Source organism: Rhinolophus ferrumequinum, chromosome 5 (assembly GCF_004115265.2).
Source record: "Rhinolophus ferrumequinum isolate MPI-CBG mRhiFer1 chromosome 5, mRhiFer1_v1.p, whole genome shotgun sequence".
Classification (NCBI taxonomy): domain Eukaryota; kingdom Metazoa; phylum Chordata; class Mammalia; order Chiroptera; family Rhinolophidae; genus Rhinolophus; species Rhinolophus ferrumequinum.
Genome location: NC_046288.1, coordinates 42,977,518 through 43,000,978, shown reverse-complemented (window position 1 = coordinate 43,000,978; position 23,461 = coordinate 42,977,518). Strand labels below are relative to the sequence as shown.

At 37.9% G+C, this 23,461-nt stretch overlaps 1 protein-coding gene across 1 annotated transcript in view; it reads left to right on the top strand.

Moving 5' to 3' along the window:
- GPRIN3 (GPRIN family member 3) overlaps positions 1-12,515 on the top strand; it is a 62,771-nt gene extending 50,256 nt beyond the window's left edge. The window contains exon 2 of the mRNA XM_033106438.1: positions 1,381-12,515. Coding sequence (XP_032962329.1) covers positions 1,496-3,844 — 2,349 coding nt within the window. The 5' untranslated portion in view covers positions 1,381-1,495 and the 3' untranslated portion in view covers positions 3,845-12,515. The remainder of the gene's footprint in view (positions 1-1,380) is intronic.
- The last annotated feature ends 10,946 nt before the right edge of the window (positions 12,516-23,461 follow it).

Sequence of the window (23,461 nt, the reverse complement as noted above, 5' to 3'; positions counted from 1 at the left end):
ATCTCTCCCAAGTGAAAACCTACAGCCTAATTAATAGTTTCTTTTAATGGTTACATAATGTTCTACAATAGAGGAGTGCGATAATTTTTTTTTGTACCATTCCCTCTATTCATGGAGATCAGTTTGTTTCCAGTTTTTTGCCTCTACAAATAATACTTCAAGAAACATTCTTGTACCTATATCTATATATGTTCGTACTTGGTTTCTATTGATAGAGTTGGGATCATCAGGTCAAGGACATGGGTGTTTTTAGTTTTAAAAATTAAACTGCTTCTCTAAGAAAGCTGTAACAATACACTCTTCACCTGCAATTAATAAAAATGCTTTCTTTAGCTAGGTCTCCACAGGCTACAGTGCTACGACTTTTTTTTTTTAAGTTTTTGCAAGTGCAATTAGTGTAAAGTAAAATCTAATTGTTACTTTATTTGTATTTCTTTGACGACAAATGAATTTGATCATCTTTTCATTAGCTTGTTGGCTGTTGGATTTCCTATCTTGCAAATTGCATTTTCATATTCTTTATCCATTTTTCCAATGAGTTATTTTTTCTCTGTGTGAATTTTTAAGAGCTTCTGCTATATTAAAGATATTTTGGGCCTGTCCTCTAGCAATACAAACTTTTTTTTCCAAGGCTATTGTATTTCTTATGGTGTCTTTTGCCATGCAAAAGTTTTGAATTTTATTTAGACACTTAAGTTTATATTTTTCTTATAGTTTCTGTATTTTCTGCCTTGCCAAATGACACCTACCTTCCCTGCCCCTAGATTATATTTATGGTCCCTAGATTCTCTTACAGGTTATTTATTTAATTAATTTATTTATTTAATATTTTAACCTTTAATCCATCTAGGGTTTATTTTTGGAGTTTGTATAAGATAAAGATCAAGTTTTCTTTCAGATGAATGAAGTTTTCCAGCTCCTTATATTAAGCATTCCATCCTTTTGCCACCAAATTGAAAAGCCTCTCTTGTCATATACTGAATCCTCATTTACATGTGGATCTATTTCTAGATATTCTATTTCACATATCTGTTTCGGCTGATTTCAGTACTTCTTGATTTGAGTACAGTAGTTTTACAGGATTTTCTGATATCTGACAAATCAGATTACAGGTAGTTATCAAAATGCTTAAGTAAATACATTAAAAGCCTATTTGCTAGACAGCAGTGAGATGTAAAAAGAAATTATATCAAAAAAATTCTTGCATAATTAAAGTATTTTTCTAAAATCTTTCTTTCCACGATCTATGTATTTTTATATGAACAGATATGGGAAGAAAAGACTTGGTGTGCTTATGAGATCTTCTACAAATGACAGTTTGGTGTACTTTCAATCCTTCAATGCTTACCCTATTAATGGTACTGTTTCCTTGATCCGCAGATTGGTCCTTCAGAGGAGTCATCCCTGACCTGTGTCTTCACTCTGAGCTACGACGGCTTCCCATTGGGAGCACTGCTCAGGGGAGAGTTCTGAGGTTTTCCTGAAGAGAAATTCCATGGGGACTGTACCTGACCCTCTGAGATCGGCTAAAACATCCCTGAGCACAGCTTCTGGAAAGGAAGAGGATCTGGGAGAGGCGCTGGCTGCCTCACTTCGCCCTCCACCAGCCCTGCTGTGTAAGAACACCAATGGCCTTTCCGGTGTGCTTGCAGAACCAGACCTCAGCTCCAGTGCAGCTGCTGAGGCCCTGATGCAGGCTTGTGAACATGAGACCACCCAGCCAGACATGTCTTCTCCTGGTGCCGTCAATGAGGTAGAGATAGCGTCTCCCACACTCAACTCTCCTGGCGAAACCCAGCTGCCAGGAAGCAACAAGCCCACAGCACCAGCCCCGTGTTCTGCAGCAGGAAAGGATATTATACACACAGCATTTACCATGCCAGCCAGTCAACACACCCACCAGGCCATCTCAGGGGACCAGCCCAATGCCAGCCCCTCATCAGGATCTCAAGATGTCCTGGTGAAATCACAGACGTCCTCAGACGGAGGGCAACCGGAGACATCAAGTTGTCCTGTGGGAGGCACTTGGAGCAGCAGCAAAGATCAAGTGCCCTGTGATTTTCCTTCTCAAGAAACAATCCAGGGAATGGTGCAAACTGCAAATACAGCAGCCAGGGTGTTCAGTCATGCCTCCTCTCCTGTAATAGGCCCTACAAGGGAAAGGCAGGGAGATGTTTGCGACTCCCAGGCGAGGTCCTGTGAATCTCCCACAAGAGAAGATGGATGTTCAGGGAACAAACAGCCCTCTGTCTCCACCTCACACACCCAGGCCATGACTTCTATGACACCTCAAACATCCCACCTCACCAGCAAAGGTTCGACGTTTCCTCCAGATGCAGAAAAGGTGCTGCTACCAGCACAGCATCAGGTGTCAAGGTTCAAAGAAGCAAGTACAATGACCAACCAAGCTGAAGATGAGATCAAGGCAGTTCCCAACAGGACACAGCGAGATGCTGAGGTGCAGGCAGTGGCGAGTGTCCAGAGCAGATCAGTCTCCACCAGCCCCAGCATCCTCTCTGCATTCGTGAAGGAAACCCCTGCCCCTGAGCGTTTTGAACAAGGAGAGCAGCTGCGTGTCATTTGCCATGGCAGCGGGAGCCACACAGTGGAGCTGTCAGACAACACCCTACCCCCCCAGGAGTCGAGGCAGTGCCCTGGCACCATGGCAGAGGTGCACATCCAGGCAATTGCAGCTGTTTCTGCAGCTTTCCAAGGGGATCAGTTGGTGAGCCTACCAGGTGAGGTCCTCAAAACCTCATCAGTCAATGCGGCACCCAGTGATGCTCAGGAAAGATGTAAAGACGATGGAAGGTCGGCAGGAATGACCCCAGTGACGGCGGAGCATAGCTCTAAACAGCTTTCTGGTACTAATACTAGCTCCCTGAAAGCTAGTCCCATCGACCAGATTTCTATCAGTGTAGGAAGTCAAGATGAAACAAGACACGGATTGGGGAAACTTGAAACTAAGCCGTCTGAGCTTGCGTTGAAAACCACAAATGGCCACAAAATAGACCCAGATTGCAAACTCACTGACTCTTGTGGCCCTGTCAGCAAAGCTGACCAATCTGGGAGCTTGGATCCCTCTAATAAAGGAGATGTAAGAGAAATGAAGTCTGCATCTTCTCAGATTGTAAAAGAACAAGAATCTAAGGGCACCGATATCCTCGATGCAAGGGCAGGGGCTGAGGCCAAAACGCTACTGCTCAATCCTACATCTCAAGCAAGTGGAGGCACAGGATCAGCTGCCAATCTCGTACCTTCCCCAATTAGAAATAACCAGGAGAGCACCATAGAAGAAAATAGACAGACCAAGACAGCCACCAGCCTGAGCCTGCCATCTGATTCCATGGGTGACTCCAGTCCTAGTTCAGGAAAGAGGACCCCTTCTCGCTCGGTCAAAGCCAGTCCGCGCCGGGCCAGCCGGGTCAGCGAGTTCCTCAAGGAGCAAAAGTTAAATGTGACAGCGGCCGCCGCTCAGGTGGGGCTCACTCCAGGAGAGAAGAAAAAGCAGCTTGGCGCTGACTCCAAGCTGCAGTTGAAACAATCCAAGCGAGTCAGGGACGTCGTGTGGGATGAACAGGGCATGACCTGGGAAGTGTACGGCGCTTCCCTGGACCCGGAGTCCCTGGGCGTCGCGATCCAGAACCATTTACAGAGACAAATCCGGGAACATGAGAAATTAATCAAAGCGCAAAACAGCCAGACCCGGAGATCCATTTCCTCAGATACTTCCTCAAATAAAAAGCTCAAAGGAAGGCAGCACAGTGTGTTCCAGTCCATGCTGCAGAACTTTCGACGCCCCAACTGCTGTGTTCGTCCTGCCCCGTCCTCTGTGTTAGACTGAAAGGGAAAGTGTATGCGAGCCCTTGTACACGTTTAGGGGCTTCGGAAGTGTGCATCCGTGTCAAAGCTTACTAAGTTTTGTTTTCGTTTTTCTTTCCTAAGAGACCAGGGAGAGAACGCAAGTATTAACTATAGGAAATTGCTGTTAAGAATTGTTGGGCCCTTTGGGGCTTCATAAATTAAAAGGCCATTTTAATTTGAAAGAAAGAACAAGAGAAAAGCAAGCTTCACTGAAAGTCTGTGACTTAATTAAGAGGAAATAATATTCACTGGGTTTAAAAATATGATGTTACTTATAGAACTAGCATTATCATTATACTTGTGTCGTTTAGTGTTACTATCTCATTTTGTCACACTATGGTATTTCCATCAAACTCCCTGCTTTATATTAAAATTACCAAAAACACTATTAGCAAAACACTGTTATACTTTCAGTCCTACTGCAATAAGAATCCTGTTACCACACAAAATTTAAGTAGCTAATAAGAACTATAAAGTGAAAACTTGAAACAAATTTGACTCATTCCTAGGTCAGATGACATTAAGTAAAAGCTTTTAAATGCATAAAATACCAAATATGAATTAATATTTGTAAACATCTACAGATACCATTTTTATAAACCTTGTTATACCTCTTAATAAATGTAAGGAAGTTATAGTAGGAAAATTAGCTATGCTTTCAAATATGAGTACTGCCCACATAAAACATGAATTTATTTATACACATTTTCCTGCACTGAAGGTAAGGTACACCTCTCTGATTCTGACAAGGTAAAATTCATATTTCCTTACCCTAGAGGAAGTACATGTGACTAAATTATTGAAAAGAATTATCAAATTATTGATAATACTAAATTTTATATTGTACAGATGTTCTCCAAACAGATTCTATTGAGAACATTAAGGTTCTAGTAAGGAATTATCAAGAGCCGATTAACAAACACTCTTGTTTCTGTGTCGAAAAAGGAAAGCTTCCTGAGTAATAAAATCAATATGTTTAATTTAGAGTCCTGTAAACAGGATGCAGTTTATGTTTTTCTTTTGATTTGGTTCAGTAGCTTCTAATAAAAAATGTAGTCAACACCAAATAGAACACAAGCTTCCTTAGAGTTTTTTGTATGTAGACTTGTATCATGTAATTGCTTATGTTTCTAACCTGTAGCAAAAAGGTAACCTCTGCAAACTTTTTTATTATGAGAGAAATACCATTATATCGCATCTTTCAAACAATAAAAGAAGCCTTCACTAAATGTTGTTTGAGATCTGGATGGACTATGGTCCTTGAGAACATAGTCACCTGTTTGAGCTCAGCCCTCAGCTATCTCAGAAGAAGACCGGGTGTAGGGGAACTATGAGTGTCTTGCCGGGCACTGGGCGAGGATGATCAGCAGTGGCTTCAGATTTGGGGTACTGGTTGCCTCCTCTGAACTCAATTCCCTTAGATGAGACAAATGGCCATATATATATTCTCTCTCTGGAGACTTATAAATGCCCTTTTTGCATGAACTCAAAATCTCAGTTTTGGCTTTTTTTTCAATTCTACTTCACTTTTGCAGATTCTGAACATATGGAGAAAACTCATACCTAAACTTGAACACCACAAGCTACACTGGACACAACCTAAATTAGTGATAGCCTTTGATTTCTTTCAAAGCAATTGGACTGTATATGAGGCCTGCATAAGTAGACCATAGTCACGGCATTCTCAGAGCCTGAGAACAGTGGTTGCACTTGGAACTTATAATGAATTTTTTTAATGACACATTTTTCAGTTTCTATCAATTGGCCTCTATTAAGAATGTTATCTAAAGTAGAAATTACCATCAAATTAGTAATCAAATGACTATTAATAATTAGACATTTAGTCTAAAACTCTCTCTTTTGGCCTTAAATGACCATTTGTAGCAATGTTCACGTCACTCCTGTCAGAGATGCCATTTCCAGGATGTCATCTCACGCCTGTCTCCTTCACATGTTGGCATACATGCTGTGTATACACGGAGAACACCCTGTGTACACAGTAGCAGCTGTCAACAGTACCCACTCCAGCTGGGTGGGCCCCAGGTAATCCTTTGCTGTGAACTGGCTAGCACAGGCTGTTCCTTCATTAAAATAGGAGAAAAGGAAGAATTCAGCATCTGGTAATATTTATTTTCATGAGTTTGGAGTAATCACATGATTTATAAATAATTAAATGAAGCAGAGGCCTAAAAGAGTTGTAGGCATTTGTTGCACATTAAATAAACAAATTAGTTAAATTAATTTAAATTTAGTGGTGTTGTGCCTCTGCTATTAACACTTACTATTTGAGGTAGCAACTTTAACTGGTGTTCTTTGGTGCTGGAACTTACCTTTACTTCTTAATCTTTAACTTTTTTAATTTTTCATCTTTACTTCCACCATACTTTAGAGATTGTCACAAAATATTACAGAAGCTTTCTTGTTTTGTTGCTTATTGAATCTTATAGAAGGAACAGCTTTTATAAACCGTAACAAAAATAGATCATCAAATGGAGAAATAAGATAGGAGCTTGTTCAAGACAACCACGTTTATGCATTATGATACCCTAAGTACTCTCACAATAAAAACCTTGATTTGAAAATTTTCCTTCACTTCAATCTGTGACACAGCACAGACATTTAGTACATCATTCATGACTCCTTAGGTTCATTCAACAAATGAGGTTGCAAAACAATTTTAATGGCAGCTTCTTTGAACTTGTTGGGTTATTCCTTACCTGTGTGACACACAGTGGGTTGAAAGTTGTTTGTCCTTAATTCCTCTTGGTTATGTTTTGGTCCTTTTTAATGCAGTTCAGTTGTTGAAATAAATGAAGGAAATGTTTTATTAAGTCAATAAATATAAAATATTTCTTAAACCAGTAGTAAAAGGGAGATGAGATAGAACGCAGTGTCTGGAAGATAATGAAACATTTAAAATATTACGATGCTATCCAGCTTACTCTGTGAATACTAGTATTTTTAATTTAAAGACTGATCTTTCTATTTTTATGACCACAAGAAAAATGTCATCCCTTTAGCTGTCATGTCTTTATCTTCAGTGCTCTTCTAATTATGTCTTTCTGGATTATTGATTTGAATGCACAGACCAATTACTTTACGTACAGTAAGATCCTAATTAATCTTTGTGTGATTTGGATCAGTGGCATAAGTTGAACATTTTGTTAGCTCAAAGTTAACCAGACATATAAACCAGATATTTATAAAATTTATGAGTATAATTTTCTACCTTGACAAGTTCAGCTATATTGAATCTTATTTGATTTTTGACGGTTTTTTTAACCTTTAGAATTGTCTGATACTCATTATTTTGGATACCAGTGTTCTCCATGTTATTGTTATAGGTTAAATATCAAAACTGAAATAAATTGGACTGAATTGGCATGTATAGCTACAGCTTGAATTTTGGAACCAAATCCTTAATAGGATTAAGCTTGTCGTCCTAAAGTATAAAGCCGAAGACAAAAATGGCCTTTCGATGCATACCCGAGTATTGGGATTTTATTGTTCCTAGCTTATTCTAATGTTATTCCTCTGATTTCTGGGAGTTCCTGTCATTCTTGGAATACGTGTATGTATATACCACATGAAGACTAGAATACGAGGTGACTTTAAAATTTGTTTAGAGAGATATATCTGCGTACAAGTATGCTGTTAATGTAAATTGTTTCCCTTTGCTGTATCCACTCTGTTACTGTTTTACTGCTTAAATATGAAAAATTGATTCTTTTTCCAACATATTGTGCAAGTGTTAGAAGATTTGTCCGCTTCTAGTACCACATAATTCACCACATTTTTGGTCTACTTTTTAAGAATCAGTATAAAGAAAAACAATACATTAGAATAAGGTTTGCATATACGTATGTGTGTTTTTACTGAAAATTGGGCACTTGCCGCATTGCGTAGGCCTCTACCTGTCTGATTTACTAATCATCTATAATGCTGCCATGGAGATGACGCTGTTTACTCTCTCCTGCTTTGTCCTAAATGGTGTTTGAGAAAAGAGGCCTGTGAATTTCCCTTTGTGATAATAATACAGTGAACTCAGCAGTGTCTTGGACAAATGAGCTGACCATCTTGTCCTCACCCCCGTTTTGTCTATACAGTAAACCAGAAAACTTGTGTACGTCTACTTCAGTGTTTACTATTTTACATTCATATCTAAGCATTTTGTTTTCTGTTAACAATGCTCCTTGTATGGCCCTTTTGGTTGAATCTCTCCAAATGTTGGTCAGCTGCTGCCACTTGGCAAATAACAGGTGATACGCTAAATTTCCTGTCTATCCTTGTAACTATATCATTGTAATGAAATTCTGCAGCTGGGTGAGTAATTATAAATGTCATCTGTGCAGATACATGAGCTTACAGATGTCTACAAAATTTTAGACATTTTTTAAAAGGGGAAAAATTGTCTTGTAAATATTGAAACAGATATCCATGAACTTTAGCCTACTCTTGGAAAATAAATGCTCCTTGGCTACAGAAATCAAATAAACTTGATTTGCAATGACCAAGGACATAAATGAAGTGGATGACAGTGGAAAAATTCTTTCTCACAAGTAATTAGTGACATCTGCCAGAGGTCATTACAGCTACTTTTAACTGTGAACACTCACCAGCTAAACTGCTCACTTGCCACAACCAAATAACCTCTCGAAGTAAATCCAATATATCTGTATATATGTATAGGTAGAAACAACAAAATGTCCTGAAAAATTGCTGTTGGCTCTTAGGCAATCAAGGTGATGATCATTTTAAAGGACATTTCAATACCCATGGGCCTTGGTGAAATGATTGTGGAGGCCAGAATGGTTCAACAAGATGTTATTTATGAGTTTGGTGTTTTCTTTTAAGTCCCAGATATCTCAGATACTAATCACGAGAATAAAGACTGTTGAATATGAATTAAAGCCAAGCAATAATGTGCCAAAAAGAGGCGTTATACCAGCAAGTCCATCTCTATGGGCACACTGTTATATGGTTATGGTCTGCTCCACGAAAATTGACTGTAACTGATAGGATACAATAAGCAAAGGCATCATTTCTGCTTTCTTGATGGAAACACTTGATTACAAGCTCCATAAAGAGATACAACACTAATAAGCATTGATAGGGATGTGGTAAGCATCTGTTTTAATGCTAGCCAAGACAGAAAATAAGTCAAGAAGTCTTGCTAACTTGAAACTCAAGACAGCTCCAACCGGAAACTTCATTGGAATGGAGAAGTTAAGCATGTGATAGCTAACTCTTCCTGGACATTTGCATGTAGAAAAGCAATTTAGTTAGCTGTACCTGGAGAATTACCACAGCTTTAGCTATGAAAAATGGGTTCCCAAATGTAAAATAATTAAAACATAAGTACTTGTATCCAAAGGGGCTTCAGATAATGCCTTGTGGAAAATGATGTTCCAGATGGGCGTTTCTAAATACTAATTCTTCATCAAGTATCTTGGGTTCAAGCTCAAAATCAATTGGCTGCCAAAGAGTAGGAATAACACTCAATATATTTTACACTTCAGAAAAAGATACTGATGATCAGCCAGCATGGTGATGGTTATGATAAGAGCTATCCTAGTGACGTAAGTGTGTTAAGCAGAATTAAATGGGGCGGGAAAGAAATGCTAACTTCCTTCTTGCTCTCAAGATGTGGGGATGGCATCCACTTATTTCTGGGGTGAAAGTTAGAGCTTGCTTTTGACATTGCTGCTAGCATTTACTGTTTGTTATTTTAAAATTTAAATTGTATGGTTTTTAGCAAAACTTTTAAGCAGTTACACAACATTTTTCTGATTCAATCATGGCTTTCAATATCATGTAAAGACTGTGCAGAGCAAACTATATCAAATGAGTCAAAAGGGCTTACCCAGGTTTATCAGTATATTTTAATGATTTTAGTTTAGATTTCTTAGCATTTATTTTAACCAGATATTTGAGTAAATTATTTTTCATAATGTTCTCCATTGTGTCTCAAAATGATATTGGTAAATCAGGAGACTGCAGTATTATTGTCATACTCCTTAATCCCTAGAGGAGAGCTCGTTTTAAGGGCATCTGGAGAAACCTTTACTGAGGTTGAGAAAGGTCAACAGGGCCTGAAAACCCTAGAAAGAAATATATTAACAATAACTAAATGTCTAAACATATTTATCTCTGCTGTACTATTGTGTGAAAAATATGTTGTGCATAATACTGTAGCTGGTCGTGGTGTGTTAGTTCATTCTGTAAGTGTGTACAGTCTGTGAGTGGTTGGTTTTCTATTTTTATGTGTAGAAAAAAACATAACATGCTGCATCCCATTTTAAGGCCAAGTTCTGTCATCAGGTAGTCACATGTACGAAAGTGAATAAAGCTAACTAAAGTGTGCATGTGTATTCAGTAACAGAATTTGTCCTTTTATTTTTGAAGGTCAGAAAGGGCTGTTGGATTTTTTGTTTTTAATCATCTTTGAGAGTAGATAACATAATTATCACAAAGGTTGACTATAGTAATCAGTACATTGGCATGTTACTAAATATGCCAGGGCTAATTAAGTACACCATTAGACACAGGTAAGGTCAGTTCTTTGACCACCAGGAAGATTTACATTCCTCACACATCCTCTCTATGCTAAGTGTATGACTAGGAGGTACATACTATGGGTGTGATCGTGTACATACCTCGTATGAATTATCTAAATCCTCAAAGCAGCTCCAGGAAAGCAGGAAAAGAAACAGTTGTTCAGAAGCCTCAAAAGGGCGAATCAATGTGTATTTTCATTTTCTACACATAAAAGTGTATACATAACTGTAAATAGCTTACCCACATATATATGCACACATAAATGCATTTTATTCATGCTGGTATATTTAAATAAATCATAAATTAAAACAACTATTTGAAAATTGCATTTTTCCATGACTGTTCTGTTTTACATATATTAATATTGGATTAGATGTTCTCCGTTAAATGGTGTTACTCCCTGGTAGCAGATTTGGTGCTTAGGAAAACCCAGTGCCACTGGGCCACAAAAATCTAGTTAGCATCTTACTGAGGCATAGACTGTACCTGAGCAGCTTCAAAGGTTTCATGCTGTTCTTGAAGCACCTAATTTTATATCTGGAAATGACAAACACTGGGGAAAACCAATTATGTTTTGTAGACTCCATTTGTACATTTATTAGTGTGTATATTTGCAGAGGTTGATAAAGACCTACATTTTTTTAGAGCTATATCCCTAGATTTCAAAAGAGTATATAATCACTCAAAGTGGAAAATGACTGTAGGCCTTCTTCTTTTGAGATCAGCAAAACGATGTTTTACAACACCAAAGAGAAGTCTAGAGTAAAAAAAATTGTTTCAATTACAGATGGTGTTGGTAGGATAACAGGATATGAGCGATTGGGAGTTCCTTAAGATGGACTCAAATAAATTATGATCATTAATAACAGGTGATAAATATACTAGGAGAACTCCATAATATAAAGTTAGTCATTAGCCAGCAAATGTCCACACTGGACACTTGTCAACTTATCACAATTGGAATCAGTAAGTTGATGTTTGAGTTTCTCTCATTTCTTCTAAAAGGAAATACTCTATGAGAGATCTAGAAGTCTGACCTGGTTCCTAAAACCTAATATGATTTGACCCCAATTCCTTGACACTAAAAGTGATGTTGGCTGGGTATTAGGTTGAAGATATGAATGGAAATACCAGAATTACCCATTAATAGAGAAATCTATGTGACAAAGTGCAAATATAGCCTCAGTAGAAAATTAGTACCTTTTACTACATAACCATGTTTTAGAGAATAAATATGCCATCTTTATATCTTAGATAAAAAATAAAGGTTAACCAACCATAAGAACACTGCAATTACCACTATACCTGTCTTTGTTTTTTAACATACTTGTTTATAAGAGCAGCATACCTGAAATCTCGATGTTTGTCAATATTTACTGTCGCTTACAAGATACTTTTATGTATTTTGGAAAACGTGTATTAATTTAAATGCCACCTAGAAAAAGTATAGCTGTCAATGTGAGAATCATCTGTGTTTCTAAATACTCAGCTGAGAAAGATCAAAAGTGTAATAATGTAAGGTTAAATCACTGAAGAAATAGTAATATCAAAATGAAATTCCATTAATGAATGTATCAATATTAGAATCTAAAGTTATGTTTTTTCATGACGTCTATATAAAAAGGTCAAAAAATAGTTTACTCCAGAAAGTCCCCATCCTCCAGAAATTGACCTACCAATTAAATTTAATTTCCTAGAAAAAAAGATGAATTGTTATAATTTATATAAGATAAAGATTTTGGAATTATATACACTGCAACCTTCATTTTGGACTTGATTTTTGAATGGGTGAATGAATGAAATTCAACTGATGACTTAGTTTTACCGTCGAGAAAATTTCAAATATGATTTTTTTTGCATTTCATTTTCCATAATAAACATAATATAGATTAAAATTTACCATCTTCGTTTTTTGTTATTGTTAACTGATTTTGCCACTTCTGTCAAAATTGTTCTTTTAGCCCGAGATATTTAGAATTACTTGATTTTCCAGTGTGACACACTTCTGCTAGGAATCAGCAGGGGAGCTGAAAGTATTTACCATGAAAGTTGTTTTTCCTTTAATTAAAGTAGAAATTCCCATAAATAAACAATGCCCACAGATCATCAGAAACGGTGGTTTTCTCCTGCTCTTGATGGCACAGCAGTGTGTGTGTGTGTGTGTGTGTGTATGTGTGTGTGTACATGTATGCACTTTTGCTCTTGCTTGGTGAGAGTGACGAGACCTTGGCATTCACGGAAATACAGGAAGCGGTGAGGGTGCAGGGCCCATCTACTCGTGTAGTAGCATGAATCACTCATAGGGTCTCATGTCTAGGCTTAGCTGCCTCTTGCACAGGGTCATTCAGGTGTGGGCTGTGTAGTTCCAGCCTCACTGCCTAGTCCTGGGTAAAGACAAGATCCTACAGTCTAGGTTCTAGAAGGAGACAGAAAACTTATCCATGTCCTCCAATCCAGCTTAACCATCAATAAAACTAATACAATAATTGGATCCTTTTTTGCCTCTTTGAATCTCTCTTGAAGTCATCAAAGAATTATAGAGTGGGAAAGGTTTAAGATATGAACCCCATATCTCAAAAGATGATTTAGTGAATTTTCCACGAACTTTAAACACTGATTGTTTCAAAACTTCCAAGGACCACACTCTCCCTCAACTACTCTGTGTGTATAAATACACACTATCTTGGCCTAAATTGATGTCCTAGGGCTGCCATTATCTAACTCTTGTATACTTAGACATTAATTCTTGGCAAAATTAAACAGCATGTGTTTCCAAAGATATAAATGCTATTTGTGGAGAAGTTAGATCGTGCAAGAGTCCTCAGGGAGGCTGAGATAGTTTGTCTTATGCCTGTAGCTGTTTGTCCCACCAGCAGGTTCTGACCCATTAGGTGTTACGTCCAGCTAACTGTTCTCACTCATCCACATCTTTCATGTTGAGTAGTCAACACAAGAGCCGACTTCTTAGCATAATCAGGCTTCACTGGACTGATTGTGAATTCAAAATACCTCTTGTTTCTTGTGAAGGGTCTGCCTTTTGTAAACCGTATAGGATCACTTTTGGTCTACTACACATTCTTAATGAACTCATGAAAATACATTGTTTGCTTAATTTTCCTCAACACCATCTATGCCTATCAGTGAGCTAATTTACAGAGTTCCAAAATCTTCAGACCCTTCAAACTATGTTCTTCAACCGGTTAATGTTCTTCAACCAGTTTTTCTAAATATATCACACAGGACTAACATAGTCGAAATTCAAATTGTCAAGATGGAAGATGAATGTGCTTGAAGAGATTTCTGGTGGGAGTGTCAGCATCTCAGGGATGATATTTCCCTATATTTATTTTTATTCCCACTTGACACCTCTTAAACTGCACAGGAACCTTGGCCTGCCATTTAAAAAAACAAACGAACAAACAAAACCAAACAGAATGTCAATGTTGAAGAAAAAGCAAAATAAGATTTCTTAAAGGGCGGGAAAATATTTGTTATCTATGTTCTTTTTGCCCCAAGTCAATAGAAAAAATAATGGCTATGTGTCAAACATTCTGCTGGGCATTTTCATATATGTCTCAACCTTAGTGGGTGTTGTATATAAATGCACACTATTTTGTGGTCAATTTTTTTTTCCAGTGGTAGATTCTTGAGACATGAATTGGATGCTCAAAGAGATACACTGGTAAACACTCAGGCTTAGAACCGAAGGACCCTGGGTTCAAACTTCAGCTTTAAAGCTAAATTCCTTGGCCAAATCATTTAATCCTTTTGAGGCTCAGGGAGTTCATCTGTAAATTGAGGATAAAAATACATACTTTGAAAACTGTGTGGATTAAGTGACAGGCAAAACAAATGTTAGTTCTTTTCCGTGCTCCTTCAAGTTTTGCTTTCTTCTTTGCTCAAATGTTATCACTCTATTGTCAAACGTTTGGCATTTTGCATTTTCTTCCATTTAGTAAACTTTTCATAAATGTAGATAAATAATAAGAATGGTTTTAAATATGACTATGAGATACCTAAATTGTGACTTTTAAGGTATTTCCCTTTTTGCTAAAGCATAAAGATAATACATTCAGGCATTTAGAGTTGTCAGACCTTTAAGAATTAGGGAAATATTTTTTATTAAGTTTAACTTTGTCACATCATATGTGATTTTTAAAATACAAAGTTAAGTGCTAATAAAATGTTGCCAATTAAAAAAAGGAAAAAGGGAAACAATTGGCAACTTTACACTAAAATTTAAAACTTAGATATGATAAAAGTTTCCATGCACACACTAAAAGAGAAGTCATATAACTGACAAAATATTAGAATTTAGAAAAATAGGAAGAACACCTACAAATCCATTACAAAAAGCTGAACAATACAACAGGGATTTGTCAAAATGTGTAAGCAAGCATCAAAAATGTATGAAAATATGCTTAACTTCACTCACAAATCTCTATCCCCCACAGCTGAGTGCTGTTGAAGGAGACCTACCAGATTCACAGCGGCTGAGTTAGGAGCTTTCTGTCCAGGAATTGGAAGCGAGTTTTTCACCTGCATTAAGAGATATGCGAGTTGGAGATCCCTGGTGATGTGTGTATGTGAGGGAGGGAAAGAGGGAGTATGTGTGTGTGTATACATACACACACACCCATGTACACACATGCCCATGAGCAGTACACATGCACATGTAAGGGAGGAGGAGGAAAGAGAGAGAGAGAGAGAGAATGTGTGTTGGGGGTTAGTTCTATGAAGAATCCACAGAGAGCCCAGGAGAGTAGGTTAGATGCAAACACCTGCCAGAGAGTGCAACACTCAGGAAACGATGAACTTTCCACGTTCCCTGTTTCTCTCTTTCCCTGGTCTACAACCAGATTATTCGGCAGAAATAGAATCTCTAAGAAGTGAAAAGAAACAAGAATGCAAATCACAAACCCCTTCTTCATGTGAGCCTGTGGGAGATAACTTTCAATTATGAATAGAAAAACCATAATTACACGAGACTGGACATTTCACATTTGAATTGAGACTGCGTTTGCAACTTTGGACAACCTGTGACTGCTGACTTGAGGAGGAATCCCAGAAAACTGAAATAGACGATGTCAGTAATGATGACCTTGCCACACGACATAGTTTTGTGTAGACAGAAAATACTGGAAGTTCATGTCACTGAGCCATGCATGCTACCTGTGAAGGCATCTGCATTTGCAGCTCCTGCTAGTCTAGAGGCCCCACAATTACTGCAGGATTTAGAGGTCAGCAACAGCATCAGACCTTCCACAGGTTGTGGAAGGAGAGACCCACGTGATTCCACTTCAATCTATTCAGGCGCACCGTGGTAGGCAGAATTCTAAGACGGCCCCTCATGTATACACACCACCCCCAGTTATTCAATCAACCACTGCTGTGAGGTGATTTTGCAGATGTAGTAATAATTCAGGTCCCGTTAACCTTAAAATAGAGAGATTATCTGCATGAGCCGGATGTAATCACATGAGCCCTTTAAAAGGTAGTTTTCTCCAGCTGGTCCCAGAAGAAGTCAGCAATGCCTGCTCCAGCAGTCCTGGAAGAAAGCATCCATGTTGTGCACTGCAAATGGTGGCGACATGGCAAGGAATTGCAGACACTCTCTACATGCTGAGAGAAGTCCCCAGCTGATAGCTAGATGAAAAACAGCAACTCGGCCCTACAACTGCAAGGAAATTAATTCTGCCAACAAGCAGTGAGCTTGGAAGAGGAACCCAAAACTCAGGTGAGAACTGCATCTCTGACCAACGCTTTCATTTCATCAATGCAACACCCAGAGCAGAGAATCCAAACACGCAGGACCCATACTTCTGACCTACAGAAATTGTGAGATAACAATTTTTAGTTGCTAACTTTGTCGTAATTTGTTACACACTAGTAGAAAACTAATGCAGTACTCAGGGATTTGAAATCACAAAAGATCAATTTTGCACTCAAGGACTTATTTACTTTCTATGCTACCCAAACTGGGACATAGGAACCCTGCCATCCCGAAGTATCCGTTTTCCTAAACATCCGATGGTAGTTTTCATGGGTAGGTACTTAAGTCACTTTAATGGGGAAGCAAACGTAAATGTATGTACTTGTGATGGCTATATTGCATTTTCTCTTCTCCATCCACTCTTCACCCTCACTCATCCTGCCCTGTGCACTTGGAGGCTGACATGTACAGACAGATTCCACAGACTCCCTCGCCAGGTTGCTACCCATTGCTTTCAGCCTGTCAGAGGTGCTGATGGAGATGAGTGGAAGGGCGGAGAGTAAGTTAAGGCATTTATTTCTCTGAACCCCCTCATTAGGGTGCCTTGTGTTGGCTGTGTCACACTCAACAAAGCCAGAACCCCTGCCAGTTAGGAGCTGGGCTGGGTCCCGGTCATTACTCCATTCCTTGATTCCTCAGACCGAAGAATGATATGCTTCCCTCCAACCTGTCACTAGATCCATGGTACTGCACTGTTACCTTGCTATTGCCCTAAAGCTTACCTACACCTATAAAATTCTCAACTACTCAATTTGACAATGCCAACTCTTTCCTACCAGAATCTGACTGATAGAGGAATCAAAGGGCAAATTCATCATTTTTAAATGATAAAACGAGATTTCAGATAAATTTCTCTCATTTGGCTGGCTTCTTCCAGCTCTGCCCCTTCACTTTCTAGTATTATTAGTTTACTATTCTCATCTACATTTAGGGATAATACTGCATAAAGTTTGAAAATCATTTGTTGATGTAAATACACATATAACGTTTTCTTTACTACGTGATAGAGGGCATTTTCAGTAAAGGAGAAGCCTTCTGGTGTGAAATAGGCACTAGGTTGTTATAAGATGTCTTCAAGTACAGTGTTTTTCTCAGAGCTCTTAGGATAAACATTTAATGAAATTACATGCTTTAATTTCCCCAGGTACAAAATGAGACAATTAACATTATTCATCACTTGCTCACAATTAAATTTATATATAAATGATTATACTTTAGTATTTTTTCTAGAGTGTGATCTTAATAGCAGCTAAGGTATATTGAATGTTTACTGCATGCTAGTCATTATTCTGTTTCTTATATACATTATTATTCTTCCCAATAACCCTATGATGTATTATTATTATCCTGCCCATTTTACAGATAAAAGCTGAAATATAGAGAAATTACGTGCATACAGCTAGTTAGTGCTGGTGTCAAGACTTGAACCCCTCAAGCCCAGTGTCATCATCTGTTAGGGTGATGCACAAGTTATTGCGGCTTTTGCAATTATTTTTAACCTTTTAAACCACAAGAACTTGTGCACCAACCTGATACTTACCTAACTAGTTCATGACGGCTGCTTTACTGCACACAAAACGCTATTGACAAAAAAAAAGGGAATTTTCAGGATGACAGATACTACTTCAATAAAACCTAATGGTTTTCTCATTACAGCCTAACTCATTCTTCTATTAGTCCTGACAAAGTTGTATTAACTCAGGCTACTAGAGTATTATTTGATGCATCATTAATAAAGTAGTAAATCGTCCCAAATCAGGGGGGAGGGTAATATAAAAAAGGGAACAATTACTTCTAGACGAAAACAAGATTCACTCAAATACATTTTCTCTAAATAGTGTATAAAAAATAAAGTATGTTATCAAAATATCCATTCCTACTCACACAAATCTCATATTCACAAATAATAACAATTTTATGCCAAAACTGCAAAAAGTAGGAGAACAGTTACTGAAACTATATAAAATTACTTGCCCTTTTCTGGGGATCAGAACAAAAAATCTAAAAAAGATCTGAGTGTATGAAAACATTATTTTAAGTGCAATCTGAAGTACAGTTGCTCAAATTTAAAGTAATTTTTTTGTCTCATAGCAAATGAGATTGCTTTCTACCCCTACAAGTGTTTTAATAATTAATTAAGTTAAATTTTTATGAACTTTATAACTGTAACATAAAATTATGAACAAGCTTGAGCACATTTTAAAATAATTAATAGAATTATTGCAAGGTATGAATTTTTAATTATAGCTTCCTTTATGCAAGAACCAAGTTCTGGTGTAACTTCTTTTTTCCATTGAAAGTGAAATACTCATCTAAAGATACTCATCCTAATAATATTAGCCAAATGTATGAACTGACACATTTAAAGTAATTATGAAATTTATAAGTGATGTTATCATTTCATTTTGAGAAAGTTTTTTATTTATCTCCCAAGGAGTTATATTGCAACAGAATAGGAACCACTGACATATTTGATGTGAATAAAGAAGGAAAAGAAGCTACAGACAGTGTATTAATATTTTCTGTCTGAGAAAAATATTAGAAATAACAAAGAAATAAGCATGGACACAGATAACCTGGCAGATAAATTCTCATTTGAAAAAGCAGAAGCAGCGCATATCGCTTTCTGAGAATTTTCCAAGGTATAATAACCAGCTCTGCCTATAATTGGGAGAATTTTTCTATACTAGGTCAAATGTCAACCAGAATCTTAATCCAAGAGCCCAAAATAGATTTAAACAAAATGACATCAAAAGAACCGTTCTTTCATTCAGGAGACTTAAACACCTGCACCAAGTACCATGTGACGTTCAGGTGTTAGAAACGTGAATGACCCACAGTTCTTACCCTTCATATCCCAGATATGTAAACCACAAAACACAGCAATATCAAAAGGGCCACAATAAAGAGATTATCAGTTACTATAAAAGCCCGGAGGATGAAGGGCTGACCCCTACCTGTAGAGTTCAATCAAGAAGATAAAGAATGGAAATAGGAGAACACAGTGCACAGAATGTCAGAGTGTATATTTGCACTCCTGTATATTTATAGTATCTCCCATTATAATGTCACAAATTATTTGTCACTAGACATATAATATCACCATATTGGCAAACTTTAATGTACTTTTTAGTCATGCATTAACTGGGAGATGTAATAGTTTTAAGCTGATAATAGCATGAAAAATCATTGGGTGAATGAACACTGAAAAGAAAAATAGTGTCTTATATAGAATATGTATATATATCAAATATACAGAGATAATATATGGTGAGAGACAAACCTCCTTTATCCAAAACCCCCAAATTATGTTTACAACCAGTAGTTGAAGAAGGCATATCTGATCCAAAATAATTTTTAAAAATACACTTTCTTTTCTACAAAACATGTGGCGCCCATTGTTTTCATTCTCTTTTACCTATTGTATTTGTGATCTCTGGAACATAAGCATAACAAAGAATGCCAGATGTCAGTGCAGGATAAAAAAAAAATGGCCTACCAGTGTTCAACGTTTACTAACACAAAAACAGTAAATCCCATGATATTCTTGAGTGGAGAAGTCATGTGGATCAGCACAAAATTGATGTGAAACAGGAATAGGTCTCCTTGTGCTCAGTGTGAGTTTCTCTCATGGAATTCACCCCTAGGGACTCAGTATGTTCCCTAGGAATTATGGTTTTGGGGGCGTGTTCTCACACCGGCCTCAGGAATTGGGTAGGTGAGTATTTGAGGCAGGAGCAGTGTAGTGACTGAGCCCACGTAATAGATGACATCCGTTCATGTTAGAAGCCCAGTGCAGATGACAGAGCGCCTCACTGCCCGTGTCTTGCCTGTTGTTGATGCACATAAAAATGAAGTGACAACAAGCAACAGAAATGAGTCAGAAAGGATGTCATTAATCAAAAACTCTCTTACATGTCCTTTCAAGTTCTTGAGAGACAACGGAGTTGTTTTCTAACTTTGAACTAAATGGTCAAAGGTTACACAGTTCTATCTCCTGATGCTTATCTGGTGTGTAATGCATGTCTTAGTCACAGACAAAGCCAAGGTTACTGTGACCTGGGTTTTCTTCCTCAGTCTCTACTTCCACTCTTGGGATATCGGAGAGTCTTCAAAATGAAAGTTCTCTCAGTTTAATTTAAAAGGGTCAGGGACATGGATGGATCTAGAGAACATTATGTTAAGTGAAATAAGTCAGACAAAGATAAGTACCATATGATCTCACTTAATTGCGGATTCTAAAGAAAAGAATAAGTGAATGAACTAATCAGAAACAGTTTGGGAGACAATGAGGAAAAACTGAGGGTTGCTAGATGGGCGGGAGGGGTGGGGGGTGGTGGGAGGGTGAGGGGATTGGAGGGCAGTCGGTGACCACAGGATGGCCACGGGGTTTGAAAATTAATCTGGGGAACGTAATTTGGTGGTTACCAGAGCGTAAGGGGGTTGGGGGGAGGATGAGGGTGAGGGGGATCAAATGTATGGTGATGGAAGGGGAGCTGACTCTGGGTGGTGAACACACAGTGTGACTTATGGATGATGTGATACAGAATTGCACACCTGAAATCTATGTAATTATACTAACAATTGTCACCCCAATAAATTAAAAATAAATTTAAAAAAAAAAGGGTCAGGGAGGAGCCTCTTTTCACTATTTGGCTCTACGTATAGATTTCCAGGAGTTTCTGCCCCTACAACATGAATTTCATTAATATCTAAGTCCTCTGAGCCCACATGCTGCCTTTAGTATAAGCTGGTACCACCAAAATGTTGCAGTTTATAGCTAACAACACCACTCCTCTCTCAGTGCCCCTACATCTGGGCACACAACCCCTGTATTCCTCCAGGAGAGAGAGAGGCAGAAACTGCATTCTTTTTATGAACTAGTATTAGAAGTCACATAGCACCCTTTGTGAGATATTCATAAGCTCTACCCAGATTCAAGAGGAAAGAACATAAACCCAATTAAGAGGAGTGTTAATCACCTTGTAAGAAAAGCATGTGAGATTGAATAAATATATTGATGCAGCCATCTTTGGAACACATGATCTACAATCTGTCACAACCTCCTGGGTAAGTAGGGCCCAGTCCTTAGAAATGTATGTTAGTTTATGAAAGTTTATTGGTTGTGTGGTTGACTTCTAGTCTCCTCTCCTGTTATGAAACTGCTGGGGAGGGGATTTATGACAATTGTGTTTAGGCAGGTCTGTCTTTAGGCAGATAAGGGGAGTTCAGAAAAAGCCTTTCCCTGCATTTGCTGTTTTTCAAATGCCTACAACTCAAAATTATCAGTATACTAAAGGGCATTTTTTGAGGTGGCACATTCTGCTGCTCTTCATTATCAAGAATCACTAGCAAAACAATAATTTGAATAACAAGTGTTTGAAGTCCCTTAGTTTTTTTTCCTTACACATTTCTGAAATATATTAAATACTTTAAAATTTTCACCTTCAATCATCTATTATTTTTTCTCTCTTGCAAGAAACTTTTACTTAAAGTAACCATAAATTCAGTCAAGCCTTTGTCAAACTCATATTGAATTCTAGATGGAGATATACCAAAGACCGAGAGCTAATCAAATTTGAGAGAAAGGCAGCAAAAAAAAAAAAAGAAAAGAAAAAGAAAATTAATGTGGACAGACCCTCAGTTCCATGCCCTGAATGAGAAAGTGTAGCTTGATTTCCACCAAGATCCTCTCTGGAATATGAGACCTCAATAAATGCCTTTTCCCTCTCTATGGAGATGCCCCCTGAATAAGAGACGCCCCCTTACCCCATGCCCTGGGACCCCAGAGTTAGGTCACACCTAGAAGTGAAACCCAAGGAATAAAACCATAGATTGTCTGAGAAAAACCAAGCTGTGACTGCCATCTGTTGGAAAGGCCTGGATGACCAGCCTCTCTCAGATTCTTTGATAGGACCCACACGCCAGGTCCTCTCCAACTCTCCCTCCAGCCAACTACGCCCATAAATACTCTCTCCAGACTAGTTGCTATAGTCTCTACCTTCTCTGCTCCAACTTGCCACCATGCCCTTTCTTCTGCTGAGGTCCGAACTGTGGCTTCTTAAGTAGTGCTAAGTAAGTAAGCCTTGGATTTTTGCTTTCCCTAATTATTAACCACAGTGACATTCTGCCACAAGCTTGAGATATCTCTCTCCCCCAGTTCTATCCAAAACACCAAAGAACTTTATCTTTCGAGCTGAGATGGACGAAATGGGCTACCAGTGTATCTGACTACTGTATAGTTCACTAAATGTTTCATACATTTGCTTTCTTGTAACACACGACTATGGGCTATTGATGTTTAAAATGACTAGATAGAACAGGGTACAGGAAGGAAAAACATTGAGTTAGAAAAACAAAGCTGAGTTCTAATCTACTTTATCATCCCAGGCGTCATTTATCCATATCTGAATAAAAAGAGGTGAACTACATCACTATGTCCAATTTAAGCTCCTTAGACCTCAGAAATTCTAAAACAAAAAGAATCTATAAACTATAAGGGACCGGTGCATGAATGACAAGGCATATGCTAAGACATCATGTTTCTAAAGACTTTAATTCTAACTATATAATTATTAGTAAAAATATATAATTATAATAATTATTACTTTGCCCTAGATTAATACATTTGGGGTTTTTTTTAATTTGTGGATTATTGCTTACATAATTCAAAAATCTTGGGACCTCACCTCTCTGTGGATTTAATAACTATACATTTATCATTTAGGTCAAAATTTATCTGATTCATCACCCTCACGTGTATAACTATCAGCTACCTCCTTAATTATCTCTCCCATAGTTACTTCTGACTATACCTGAGGAGTTATACAAAGCTCACAAACCAGTGAAATCCTATTCTTGTCTTCCTGTCAACTAGATGGTGTCTGCTGTCTGTAAATCCTTCTCAGATTGTAAATATCACCACCCTGCTTACAGACACCTTCTAGAGATATCTGCCAATCCCATAAGGTTGTCTCCTTAGCATTCCAGTGCTACAAAACCCTTGAATTACTGACAAGCTCATGTACTCTCTAGTATTTACTACACATAGGTTAAGCCAGAATGAGCAGAGAAGAAGGGAGAATGGCTTCTCTACATGAAGTTCATATGTAGCCATGGATGCTAGCCGAGTTGAGAGAAAGGGAAGAGTCCGCATGCTCTCAACCTCTATTTTACAATCTCTGAGGCCTCACCCCATTTCCTCTTCGTTCTCTGAAGAGCAGAAAGGGGAAAATACTGTGTTTCCCTGAAAATAAGTCCTAACCG